Source organism: Neomonachus schauinslandi, chromosome 9 (assembly GCF_002201575.2).
Source record: "Neomonachus schauinslandi chromosome 9, ASM220157v2, whole genome shotgun sequence".
Lineage (NCBI taxonomy): Eukaryota > Metazoa > Chordata > Mammalia > Carnivora > Phocidae > Neomonachus > Neomonachus schauinslandi.
In genome coordinates, this window is record NC_058411.1 from 97,719,476 (window position 1) to 97,732,683 (window position 13,208).

Here is a 13,208-nt window from a genome sequence, read left to right on the forward strand (position 1 = left end):
ACTGCAGTTAGCACTGCCTTAATAGATGGTGAAAATGTTCGTCAAAGAGAGAAAAACTCATTTTGTATCTGCTCTCCAATGGCATTTGGCAAATTTTTTCAATCATAGACAGTGCCAAAATAATCTTAGACTAGCATATCAGAAATTCTTTAGCAGTAATAGTATTTATTATCATTTTCTGAATGTTTTCATTTATAACTAGTTTTCACTCATCCCCATAGAACTTTTGCCAAAAAATGAGACATACAGTTAAGCTGAAGACTCATGGACACGATAATTCCACTTTTAGCTAAAGATAGAAACTCATAAACTCTATAACACCCAGGTAAAATATTTCACATGCTTAGAGAAATGTTATCACTGTTCGAACAGTTTAAGAAGATTTATTCAATGCAAGATTTTCAGTTTTAAAAAGTAAAAAGAGCTGTGAAGCTTGTTAGCAATGTGGTTGTAAGTCCACCACATAACAAATATGTCAAAATAACATTTTTGCTTCAATACATAATTTAGTTCAATTATAATACTTCAATATATAAATCAGTTGATATCTTGATATTATTCAAATTTGAGAAAAACAAATATCATAATCTGACCATGACAGGAATTAGGATACACCTCCATTCAAAACATACTAAGAGGGGCACCCGGGTGGCTCAGTTGGTTGGATATCTGACTTCGCCTCAGGTCGTGATCTTGGGGTCCTGGAATCGAGCTCTGAGTCCAGCTCCCTGCTCAGCAGAGTCTGCTATTCCCTATCCTTCTGTCCCTCCCCCCCGCTCATGCTCATTTTCTCTAATAAATAAATAAAATCTTTAAGAAAAAAAAAAACATACTAAGAAATATATTTTGAATCTGTTTCTACACAGGCACAAAAGAGCTACTACAAAGTATTTCTGGAAGTGAGAATTTTATACTTCCAAACACTTGAACCAGTAAACATGCACAGCATTTAAATGAGTATCTTACTGAATTCAGGAACAAAACAAAAATACCCCTGTCTTAAACAACTGTAACATCATTCTCTGTAGTATGATGATAACAGAAGCCAAAGAAGAATATACATGTCTGATTTATACATATTCAGCAGTCCTTATTATATAGTAATTCAATAAAATATAAATACTTTCCAGTTATTAGTAATACTAGACACACTGACACTGTTGTCATCAATATATTGGCATTGATACTGAGCATTTGAACATTAAAATTAGGGTACTCAAACAAGTACTGCTCAATGGGTATCTCACCTACATTATATAATATATAAAGCTAATATAGTTATAGACATAAATAAACATATACAGGTATACACACACATATATTTGTTGACATTGTATATGTAGCAGATATTAGAATGGATTCCTAGAAGTCAAACAAATACTAGTATAATAGCACACCACCTATAGGCTAACAGCAGCGGTTGAAAGGAAGCTAGCAGAAACTTAAGAACAGAACCACCACCTTGAAGGCCATCATTCCCCAGGGGGATAAAGCGGCCTAAAATAAGATTGCTCTGCCCCATCGCACCTCCAATAAGTTGCATTTGGATGGAACCAAGAGAATACTGACATTTCAGAAAACCACCTCCTCTGGTCCATCATCAGAGGTCAAGAGACTCCTGCCGTATTGCTCAACTTCATCAGGAGAACTCCAGCAAGAATCAAGGGGGGAACCCAAGAACTCTTCCTATTGCTGGGAAAACATTCCCCCGCCCCTCACATCACTAAACACTCATAACCATTTACCACTTTCTGCCTTAGGACCATCAGGACTATTCTCATTGTCACTTAGCTTTTATAGTCATGCAACTACTCTAACTCATTATAGGCATTTGCTGCCCCCAGGTCACTTCTTCCCTTTATTTCCTTATTTTTAGCTCCTATCTCTCCGACATCACCCCAATATAATTCTTAGTGATTCCAACAATAATATTGATGATTCTTCCAGTACACTTACACCACTTTTTCTCCAATGATCTTCTCCTACATCAAGTTCTCACTTAATAGTCATTCTTTTGAACCTATCATTACTAACAACCGAAACCCATTAATAATCTCAATTTGCACATCCTTTCTTTCCACCAATTATCTTTTCTGAAAATTCCCTCCAACAATCCTGCAACACCAAGACCTTTCAATCTACCGATGTTACCACCTTGTTCGCTATCATTGGATATTCTCTTCCTTCTTAAGGAAGGAAGCTTAAATCCAATAGTCAATTATTATCATAATTACTTCACTGTATTGCTTAAAACTTCCTTGCCCCCCAATCCCACCTCTCACCCAAATCCTCTTTAAAATGAACCTTCCACCTGCACCCGTGCAACTGAATGGGCCCAGAGAAAACCAGTAACTATGACTATTGTCACTCAAAAATAATCACCTGTAACCTCTAGCATTCCTTTATGCTACCTGGCAATGGCACTGTATGTGCAGAGTCCGCTCTCGATCCAATCTGCCCAGTTAACTACAGGCACTCCTTGCTTTGCCACAATAGAGGCAGCAGTACAAGTGACCATGCCAGCTGAAACTATGCAAAGTCATCTTAATATCAATGGGGAAAATTACAATTGTTCCCAACCTTTAAAAATGTTAAATACAGAAAATACTAATACCCTCTTATTAAATATACTAAAACTCTAATTATTACTTATAAATGTATAGGGGAATGAAAAATAATAAAACTATTATTTACTACACCATGCTTTAAAATATTAGAAGAATTAGAATATCTAAAAAGAAAAATGTAGTGTTTTATCTCTTTATAAATTATATTTTATATATCATAAACTAGACATTCTTTTTGACAGTTTAAGATAAAAAAGACATTTCCAAAGCAACAAAACAGTATTTATATATGCTTCAAATTCTGTTAGCACAAAACTATCCCAACAGAAAAAAAAAACGAATCAAGTGTAAAATTTTTCCTATATACTTTCAAAACTTCTAAAAGACCCTATTTACCCTGATCAACACATTAACGATGAAAATGGACAATGACATTTTCCCTCTAAAATTACCGACAATATAATCCCCATTTCTAGAAAAAGCCTTTGTTCAACTAATGAATAAGCCCTCATTGTGATGCTAAATCATAGGATGCACTGTAGTTCCCCTGAAAAGGCCAAACAGCATATTCTTTCACAAAGAATGAATCATTGGTGTAGAATATTCAGCCTATTTAAAACACAGATTGGCTTTAAATCTATTGCCTTTCTTCCAGTTCTTTTGCATGCCAACCTCTTGCTTTTGTTTTGCTGTAGGAGGGGGCAAGTATAAATAATACATATATTGTGATACCACCTCAAGCAGGAAATAGTTCTAGTTAACTCTCAATCATCCAGTCCAGGAAGAAGGAAATATTTACCATTCAGATTCTCTGTCCAATGTAGAACTGGTGCATAAAACCCCCACTTCTCACTACATACTAACTAGTGTAGACCTCGCATCCCCTTGCATCCTCACTATTCCCAGTAAGGCTTCCCCCACCTCTCTGTGACTGGCAGGTTAGAAATCTGACTGCAAAATCCAAGGCCTTGCTATGAGATGTCAAAATTTGGTGTAATCTCTCCAATAACATGCTATGAATCACCAAATCCAATGAAATAATCTAACTTTTATTATCTTAACTGAATTTAAATAGACTGACTTCACAGACAATGAACAAAAAGTTGTTAATATCTGGAGGGTAGGTGGGTAGGGTCCTTGCCCACAAAAATGTTGTTTATTCCCCCAAAGTTGTCAAAAATCAACAAGGATTCACTGAAGAAGAGTAAAAGGAAAAGGTGGGTTTTTTGCTTTTTTTTTGTTTTTCTTTTGTTTTTTTAGGACAGAGGATGAGTTTGGAGGAATAAAAGAATGGCTAAGGCAAACCCCAAATGTCCTTCCCTCTTCGAACTCCAGGAGATAGGAGTCCCTTTCTCCTGAACACCCTGTCCCCATTCCCCACATCCAGTCTCTGTTTGGGGAGGGTGTGGAGAGCATGGGAAGAGAAGCATAGCATGATTGTCCCTGGGAAGGAGAGGAAGCTGAAGGTGGTCCCCCTTTCCACCTGTACTCACAACACTGATCTCCCAGGAAAGAGAGATGGGAAGCTGGGTCAGGCATGTCCTTTCCCACCCCTGGTTTTTAAGAAGAAAGGGTTAGTGTTGGGGGGCCAAGTAGATCATGGGCATCAGGTCAACAGGAGCAATGTTGCTCCATTATTCCGATCAATTATAAACAGAATCACTAGACTCTAAGATGCATTAGGATAAGAACCTCTGTGTCCACAGTATTTGAAAGTGTCTTACACAAATTAGGCACTCAAATGATATTAATAAATTAATCATGTCAACTACACTCAAATTTTAAAATAATTAATCAATCATTAAACCTGTAAAACTTACAGCTGAAACTTGTAATGAAAACTTATACTGATTTAATATGACCATTATTTCCATTTATTCAATCTGGGACTCTACCCCTATACACAGAAAATGGGTGAGTCCAGGGCAAAGAAGATGCCAGTTCCTTTCCTTTCTGAAATTCCTGAGCTGTTGCAGCTAAAAACAAATATTACTGCAGCCAGAGTTACAGCTACCTTTCTTCTGTCTTCAGAGATTCTTATTCTTATTTCTAACAGCCAAAAATCTACCCTATGTTCAAGGTTCAAGTCAAATGCCATCTCCCCTAAGAAGTCTTCCTAAGTATCCCTAAGGCTCCTTCAGTTTGTACTACCCTCAGTGCTTTGATGACATTTCAGTTAAGCATTTATCACATTCTGACTAGATTACTGACTGAAGATTCCCCTGATGGATTTCTTTTTTAAGTCTTAATCCTTCCTGTACATACACAAATCAACAAACACTTGTTGAATTTAATTTTTCAGTGTCAGCAGCTGGTTTCCATTCCTCTTCAAAGGTCATCCATTAATCAAAGACCTATAACCTGCTGACTACAATATCCTCCTATTCGCCTTCATTCCACCTGCAATAAGTAGGAACTGTCTGCAACTTAAAAACTGTTTCTACATGAAAGTGTATTCTAAATCTCTAACTACTTTACAGATTCACTATAACACAGACCTTGTTCAAAATTAGGGCATGTATGCACATAAATTTCCTAATTGTATATCAATGTTATTCTTAATTGCATTAATTTATTTACAAAACAAGTAATGAGAGGAAAAAAACTATTAGTTACCAAACATCAGCAACACAAGAATAAACAGACACAGAGTACAGACCCTCAAAGAGCTTCCAGTCTAGCTGGGGTATTAGACATATAAACAAGTATCCATTTAAATACTAATTCCCTAAGTGTTAAGTGTTGCTTCAATCATCCACAGTTAATAAACAGTTAAATATTGGTTGATTTTAATGTACTCAACCAGTCAACAGCTGTTTTCCTTCCATGCCTCTTCCCAGAGGTCAATCATATGGACCACTGACCTGTAAACTGCTGGATTCAAAACACAACTAGGACTCACCAATATATAAACGGCAGTAAAGAGAGGTACAGCCAGAAGTGAGGAGCCAGAAAGGCTTCTAGATTATTTCTGAACTGCATTTTGAAGGATGAGTATTGGTTTGGGGGAGACAGAATCTATACACAATTCGCATAAGATGAATGTTCCTTCTGCTCTCTTGCTTCCATAAGGCTCATCTTAAATTTCCAAAATATCCCCTCTCTAGAGCTCAGGTATTAGACCAAGACAGTAAAAGTCCTTAGTATTTGTTACATCTTTTTTTTTTTTTTCAAAATATATCATATGTAAAATGATCTTTAATCAATCAATAATTGATGAGTTTATCAAAAGCTTTAGAGTTGCTTTATTTTTAATAACCCAAAACAGAAACAACCCAAGTGTCCATCAACAGGCAAATGCATAAAGATGTTATCCACACAATGAAATACTACATCAATAAAAAGGAATGCACTATTAATATACACAAACAATATGGATGAATCTCAAAAACATTGTGCTAAAGAAGCCAGATTTTTTTAAGACTACATAATACATAAGTGCATTTACATAAAATTCTACAAAATGCAAACAAGCCTGCAGTTTAGTACTTGAGGAAAGAAGGGTTGAGAAGAAGAGAAGGATCACACTGAGTAGGAGGAAGCCTTTTGGGGGCAATGGATACATACACTATATTGATTATGGTAACAGTTCTGCAGATGTGTCAAAAAATTACCAAATAGTATACTTTACATGAGCAGTTTTGAAGATAACGTATACCACAGCAATGTATATAGTAAAAAAGGGGAAACAATCTAAATGTCCATTTAGTTGATGGGTTGGTAAATAATATATTCACCAATGAAACAAGAGAATATTATGCAACTATTTAAAAGAAAAATGTTAATGGTGGTAGACACACTTCTACTTCATCAACGGCCAAAAATATTTTATACAGTCGTTCGATAATCAGCAAAATCAGAAATATTTCCAGCTCTAGAGGAAAAGTAGTTAGATATCATCCAATTTTAGAAGAGATAAGGGATATTCAAAATCTGGTCTAACACCCTCATATTATACACAGAAAATAAGACCTACTTACTTGCATTAAAAAAGTTAAGACTTTCCCATAAGGTCACGAAGCTATTCTAGTGCATCATCCCGATTTCCCTTCTAACTCCTTTCTCACATATACAGCATGCCTCAGTTCTCTGACACGTTACCTCTTGTGCTTTTTTTCCTACCATGTTTGCCACTAATTTGTTATGTTCTTGAGCAAATGAATTAAACCCTGAAGCCCTTTTAACTAGTTGATCTACAAGGTCACCTTTAAATCCATGATTATAAGACTCCCTAAGCTGCTGAAACCAGTTATATCCACATCAATGAATTCCTAGTGTAATGCCTGAATATAAATATATAAGATAGCAAGACTGCTTATGTAGATTATCTATCTGATCTCCAAATCAACCATGAACAAAGGACTAAGTGGTATTCTTAACTTGTTGTAACTGTTCACGCTTCTATGTCCTAGGAGAAAGTACTTTTTATCACCTAAGTACAGAATTGAACAAGTATGAATTTTAAGCTGATAAATACATGTGGTTATCACCATCACATAAGAGTATCAAAGCACCTAGAGAAGTTACTGAACATTTTTTCTTTTCTTTTTTAAAGATTTTATTTGTTTATTTGACAGAGAGAGAGACAGTGAGAGGGGGAACACAAGCAGGGGAGTGTGAGAGGTAGCAGCAGGCCTCCTACTGAGCAGGGAGCCCGATGCGGGGCTTGATCCCAGGATCCTGGGATCATGACCTGAGCCGAAGGCAGACGCTTAACGACTGAGCCACCCAGGCGCCCAGAAGTTATTGAACATTTTCACTGCAAACTGTCTCTGTGTTCTGGTACTGCCTCAGAAGCCATATTCCCTAAGATTCTCTAGAACAGCAATATCATTTTCCATGGTGGCTTCATACACTTATGCCTACAGTTGCAAAAACAATTATTAAAAGAAGGGTAGCCAAATTCTCATCAGAACGCCTACCCTAAGTTGGTATACTTCACCTGTCATTTGCTTCTGCTGAGAATAACCATACAGGGATACTAAATTCACTCAAGCATATACACAGTGATCTAAACAATCACATAGTAGTTTAGTTGTGAAAGTAAATTATTGGCACTTAAGCAAATTATATGAAAATAATAATTTACATTAAAGGAATGTCCTTCCCCTATTAATTAGTTGCAAAGTAGAACATCCACTGCTAAATACAGTGAGGAGAGAATTTGGCTTAAAACAACAATAGATGCAAATGTGCCATTTTAGAAAGGCTTATAGATTTCAGAAGAGCCCCAGAAATCCTTGGAGCAATGTTAGAATTTACAGCTTTCTACCATAAGTGAAGCAGACGAGCACATGCTTAAGAACACAAGATCCATTATCAAGTGACATAAGTTTTCTAAACCTTAATTTTCCTCATCTATAAAGCTGGGGACAAGGGGATACGATATGTGTGCCTATTACACTTTATAGTGTTATTATAAAGATTAAATGAAGTATGTAAGCAAAAAACTTTATAAAGTGACAGGACACATTAAACAGTAATAACTTTTCTTACTACTACCATAGTAGTACTTACTAGTACCATAACAGGTATTCTACACGGAAAGGTTAAAGAGCCAATTAAAAGTAAGTTATCTAAGACACATGAAAAAGTGCTCAACATTGCTCAGCATCAGGGAAACCCAAATCAAAACCTCAACGAGATACCACCTCACACCAGTCAGAATGGCTAAAATTAACAAGTCAGGAAACGAGAGATGTTGGCAAGGATGCAGAGAAAGGGGAACCCTCCTACACTGTTGGTGGGAACGCAAGCTGGTGCAGCCACTCTGGAAAACAGTATGGAGGTTCCTCAAAAAGTTGAAAATAGAGCTACCGTACGACCCAGCAATTGTACTACTGGGTATTTACTCCAAAGACACAAATGCAGTGATTCGAAGGGGTACATGCACCCCAGTATTTATAGCAGCAATGTCCACAATAGCCAAACTATGGAAAGAGCCAAGATGTCCATCAACAGATGAATGGATAAAGAAGATGTGGTATATATATATATATATATATATATATATATATATATATACAATGGAATATTATGCAGCCATCAAAAAACAAACAAACAAAAAATGAAATCTTGCCATTTGCAACGACGTGGATGGAACTGGAGGGTATTATGCTAAGCAAAATAAGTCAATCAGAGAAAGACATGTATCATATGATCTCACTGATATGAGGAATTCTTAATCTCAGGAAACAAACTGAGTGAGGGTTGCTGGAGTGGTGGGGGGTGGGAGGGATGGGGTGGCTGGGTGACGGACATTGGGAAGGGTATGTGCTATGGTGAGCACTGTGAATTGTGTAAGACTGATGAATCACATACCTGTACCTCTGAAACAAGTAATACATTATATGCTTAAAAAAAAAAAAAAGAAGGAGGATAGTAGGAAGGGAAAATGAAGGGGGGGAAATCGGAAGGGGAGACAAACCATGAGAGACTATGGACTCTGAGAAACAAACTGAGGGTTCTAGAGGGGAGGGGTTGGGGGGATGGGTTAGTCGGGTGATAGGTATTGAAGAGGGCACGTATTGAATGAATCATGGAACGCTACATCAAAAACTAATGATGTAATGTATGCTGATTAAGATAACATAATAAAATTAAAAAAAAAAAGTAAGTTATCTATCCATCCTCTAGAAGAGGGAGGGGTAAGCAAACTACAGCCTGCTGAACAACTCAGTTGTTTGGTTTGCCGTTCAAGCGAAGGAAAGTTTTTACATTTTCAAATGGATGGGAAAAAATTACAAACAAAATCACTCTAAACATTACTATTTTTAAGCTATTATTAAGTAAATAATAATAACAACAAGAAAAGGCCTCCTTAGCATGAACATTTTTTTTTAATGAACATACATTTTAACTGGACAAGTAAAAAATAAGAGCTGAAACCAATGGTAAAGTTAAATGCCAAAAGGAATAGAAAACTCAGTCACATCCAATGTCATTGATCCTCCAAGCTAACTCATCATCTTTTTTTTTTTTTTAAAGATTTTATTTATTTATTTGAGAGAGAGAGAATGAGAGACAGAGAGCATGAGAGGGAAGAGGGTCAGAGGGAGAAGCAGACCCCGCACTGAGCAGGGAGCCCGATGCGGGACTCGATCCCGGGACTCCAGGATCATGACCTGAGCCGAAGGCAGTCGCTTAACCAACTGAGCCACCCAGGCACCCAAACTCATCATCTTTGAGGGAAGAGAAGGCTGACATAAAGGAAAATATTTGGAAGTTACTGTAAGATGGAAAGTGAAAAAATGCAATTACAGGACAGGAAGAAATAAAAATGCAAAAAAGGAGCAGAATATGTTTAACTTACTTACAAGTAGATAGGAGAAGGAAGGAAATGAGAGAAGATGTAATAATAGAAATCATAAAAGGTAGAACGAACACAGTATAGGGTGCTTATGGGAAGTATAAATCAGCAAAGGATAAAGTCTGATTATAATACAAATAAAAACAGGAGTTCAAAATCTGTCCATTACTCTCCTCCTCTCCCTCCTTTCCCATAAGGCCTTGTTTGATTTTGAGAAAACATTATAAGGAAAATGTTTCAAGATTTTATTAAGTGTCTATAAAGAGTCTGCTCCAGAGATTAAATAATTGCAATGTTAAAGGAGCAAAAGAAACAGAAACCACATTTGGAGAACTTACACACCCTGACAGGAAAGGTAAACCTGCAAGAAGATTAAATTACTAAAAAAATTACAAAGTAACATACAAATCAAGTAGATAGTAATTCTGTTGACAGAAAGAAAGGAAGGCAAAGGAATTCATATTCCAGCTTGTTAAGAAGGACTATAGCATGAGCTTGAGAAAAATCTGAAACACCAGGAGGGGAAACTGGAAAAGAAATCAAACAGGGATGAATAAAAATAAAGGCAAGGAGCATTAAAAATATGTATATATAGATAGATGGTTAGGCTTTCCAGTACATTATTAGGAGCGAGAATGAAATTACTGACAATAAATTTCTGGCTGTAGAACAGAAAATGAAGCCAGAAGGAAGGAGCCAAGTTAGGAAAATAGGCAAAAATGAGAGACTAGTCTAATTATAGTCAAAAATAAAATATGAGTATTCAAGAGGCATTATAAATTAGAGGAATGTATTTCTGTGGTATTTCAGTAAAGCATTCTCATGACTGGATGACTGTGAATACATGGACAATGGTAAAATTAAACGGTGAAGTCTAAGTACATTTTCTACCCTTTAAAACACAGAAAAAGAACTCTCCCAACAAATTACCATCATATAAAAACCAGGATAGAGGACAAAATCCATCATGATAAACCTGGAGTCTTACCAAGCTGAAGTAAAATCATTATTTCAAGATTCCAAAAAGAAATACTCGAAGGATTTAGAATTACAAAAATATCTAAAATATTTCTTAAATACTACATAATAGTACACAAATACCCACCCTGAAATTTACATTAGAAGGAAAGCCACACACACAAAGGCATTATAGCATTAAATGACTGGCTGATATCAGAATATAGAATTTCCAATTCAATCAGAGTTGGTTGACTCATAGTTCAAATAGAATTGGTTATATCATACCAACAAAGTAGGACTGGCATGGACTGACAAGGAAATTACCTCTTTATATAGGTCTACTATTTGTTAAATTGAGATTTTGGCTGTGAAACTATTTTCTAGCCTGATTAATAGCTTAGGAAAGAAAACAACTCAGGCTTCGTATGTCTCCACATACTTTTAACTATTTATATGCCTTTAATTTAAGTACTTACTAATATCATCTTCATGATAAATGACAGAATGAAAGGGCAGAGTTCGGTCTTTAATATATCTCTCTGCTGGCTCAACATAAAACGTGCCACCACGAGTCTGGATGAATCCTTCAAATCTTCCATCAATAACAGACCCATGGCTAAAACTTCCTTCTTCACCTATTAATGAAAGCCACAAACACTTGAAAAATTAATTTGCACGTAAATGTTAAATTCATTCTCCTTTAAAAAGCCATTCTATTTTAAAAACCTGAATACAAATTTATTGGGGAAATTAATTTTCACATAAAATATATCAAGAGGAATTTGAGACGTGAACAGCAACTAGTACTTAGTTAAAATCTATACAATTACTAGATAACAACAGTGAGAAATAGAACATCTGTCTCATTGACAATCATATCCCCAGCATCTAAGCACAGTACCTGGCAAGAATTCAATAGTCATTCAATAAATAACTGTTAAATTAACTTAAGCTCAGAAAGAGGCAAGCAGATTCACTGATAAAATATGCACTTCCAAAATAAAGATATTAAAGTATCTTTTGAGGAGTGCCTGGGTGGCTCAGTCGGTTAAGCGTCTGACTCTTGATCTCAGCTCAGGTCTTGATCTCAGGGTCACGAGTTCAAGCCCCGCATTTAAAAAAAAAAAAAAAAGAGAGAGAGAGAGAAGAAAGAAAAGAAAGTATCTTCTGAGGTTTTGCTCTAATTACCATAAGTAAAAAAGTTCTTTTCCCACCTGATATAATTTGCATGAAACTTTTGGCTTCCTTTTTTTTTTTTTTTTTTAAAGATTTATTTATGTATTTGAGAGAGCGAGAATGAGAGAGAGTACATGAGAGGGGGTAGGGTCAGAGGGAGAAGCAGGCTCCTCGCTGAGCAGGGAGCCCGATGCGGGACTTGACCCCGGGACTCCAGGATCATGACCTGAGCCGAAGGCAGTTGCTTAACCAACTGAGCCACCCAGGCGCCCTGGCTTCCTTTTTTTTATAAATACATTTTTTAAATAAGAAAGTACCAATTATTTCAGAAGTAGTTTGAACAAAAGCATACCAACAATCCTTCTTAAGATATTGGATTTGTAATACTGTCCCATCAATTATACTTCCCTAGTGAAAGAAAATACAGGGAAAAAAGGGTATTTTGAGATATTTGCAAAGAAAAGCTGAGCGCCAACCATCAAATGACATAAAGAAGTGGAAAGTAGGAGGATGGTACGTTAAAAGTTAAATTTACCTGTTAAAATTTTCTCATTAAGTATCAGGCTTTCCACAATTTCTAAATTATAGATTAACATTAATTAATTGACTGAATTAACTAAGGACTGATGCTAAGAACCCAAGACACTGGTATTTTAAATGACATGATTTCTATCTACAAACTCATTTAGTCTTGTACTTTTCTTGACCATCGCCTAGCAAAGAAGGGCAGACACTACAAAGTTATCTGCCCAAAAAGATAAATGACCAAAGGAATAATGGTTCAAGGGATGCCTGGGTGGCTCAGTCGTTGGGCGTCTGCCTTCGGCTCAGGTCATGATCCCAGGGTCCTAGGATCGAGCCCCGCATCGGGCTCCCTGCTCTGCGGGAAGCCTGCTTCTCTCTCTCCCACTCTCCCTGCTTGTGTTCCCTCTCTCGCTGTGTCTCTCTCTGTCAAATAAATAAATAAAAATCTTTTAAAAAAAAAAAGGGGGGGCGCCTGGGTGGCTCAGTTGGTTAAGCGACTGCCTTCGGCTCAGGTCATGATCCCAGGGTCCTGGGATCGAGTCCCGCATCGGGCTCCCGGCTCAGCGGGGAGCCTGCTTCTCCCTCTCCCACTCCCCCTGCTTGTGTTCCTGCTCTCGCTCTCGCTGTCTCTGTCTCTGTCAAATAAATAAATAAAATCTTAAAAAAAAAAA

The 13,208-nt window shown here is 36.7% G+C and overlaps 1 protein-coding gene across 2 annotated transcripts in view; it reads right to left on the reverse strand.

Annotated features, from left to right (window-relative positions):
* ADAM10 (ADAM metallopeptidase domain 10) overlaps positions 1-13,208 on the reverse strand; it is a 135,257-nt gene that overhangs the window by 63,270 nt on the left and 58,779 nt on the right. For both annotated transcript variants that reach the window (XM_021694055.2, XM_044918316.1), the window contains one exon: positions 11,313-11,471. In XM_021694055.2, coding sequence (XP_021549730.1) covers positions 11,313-11,471 — 159 coding nt within the window. The remainder of the gene's footprint in view (positions 1-11,312; positions 11,472-13,208) is intronic.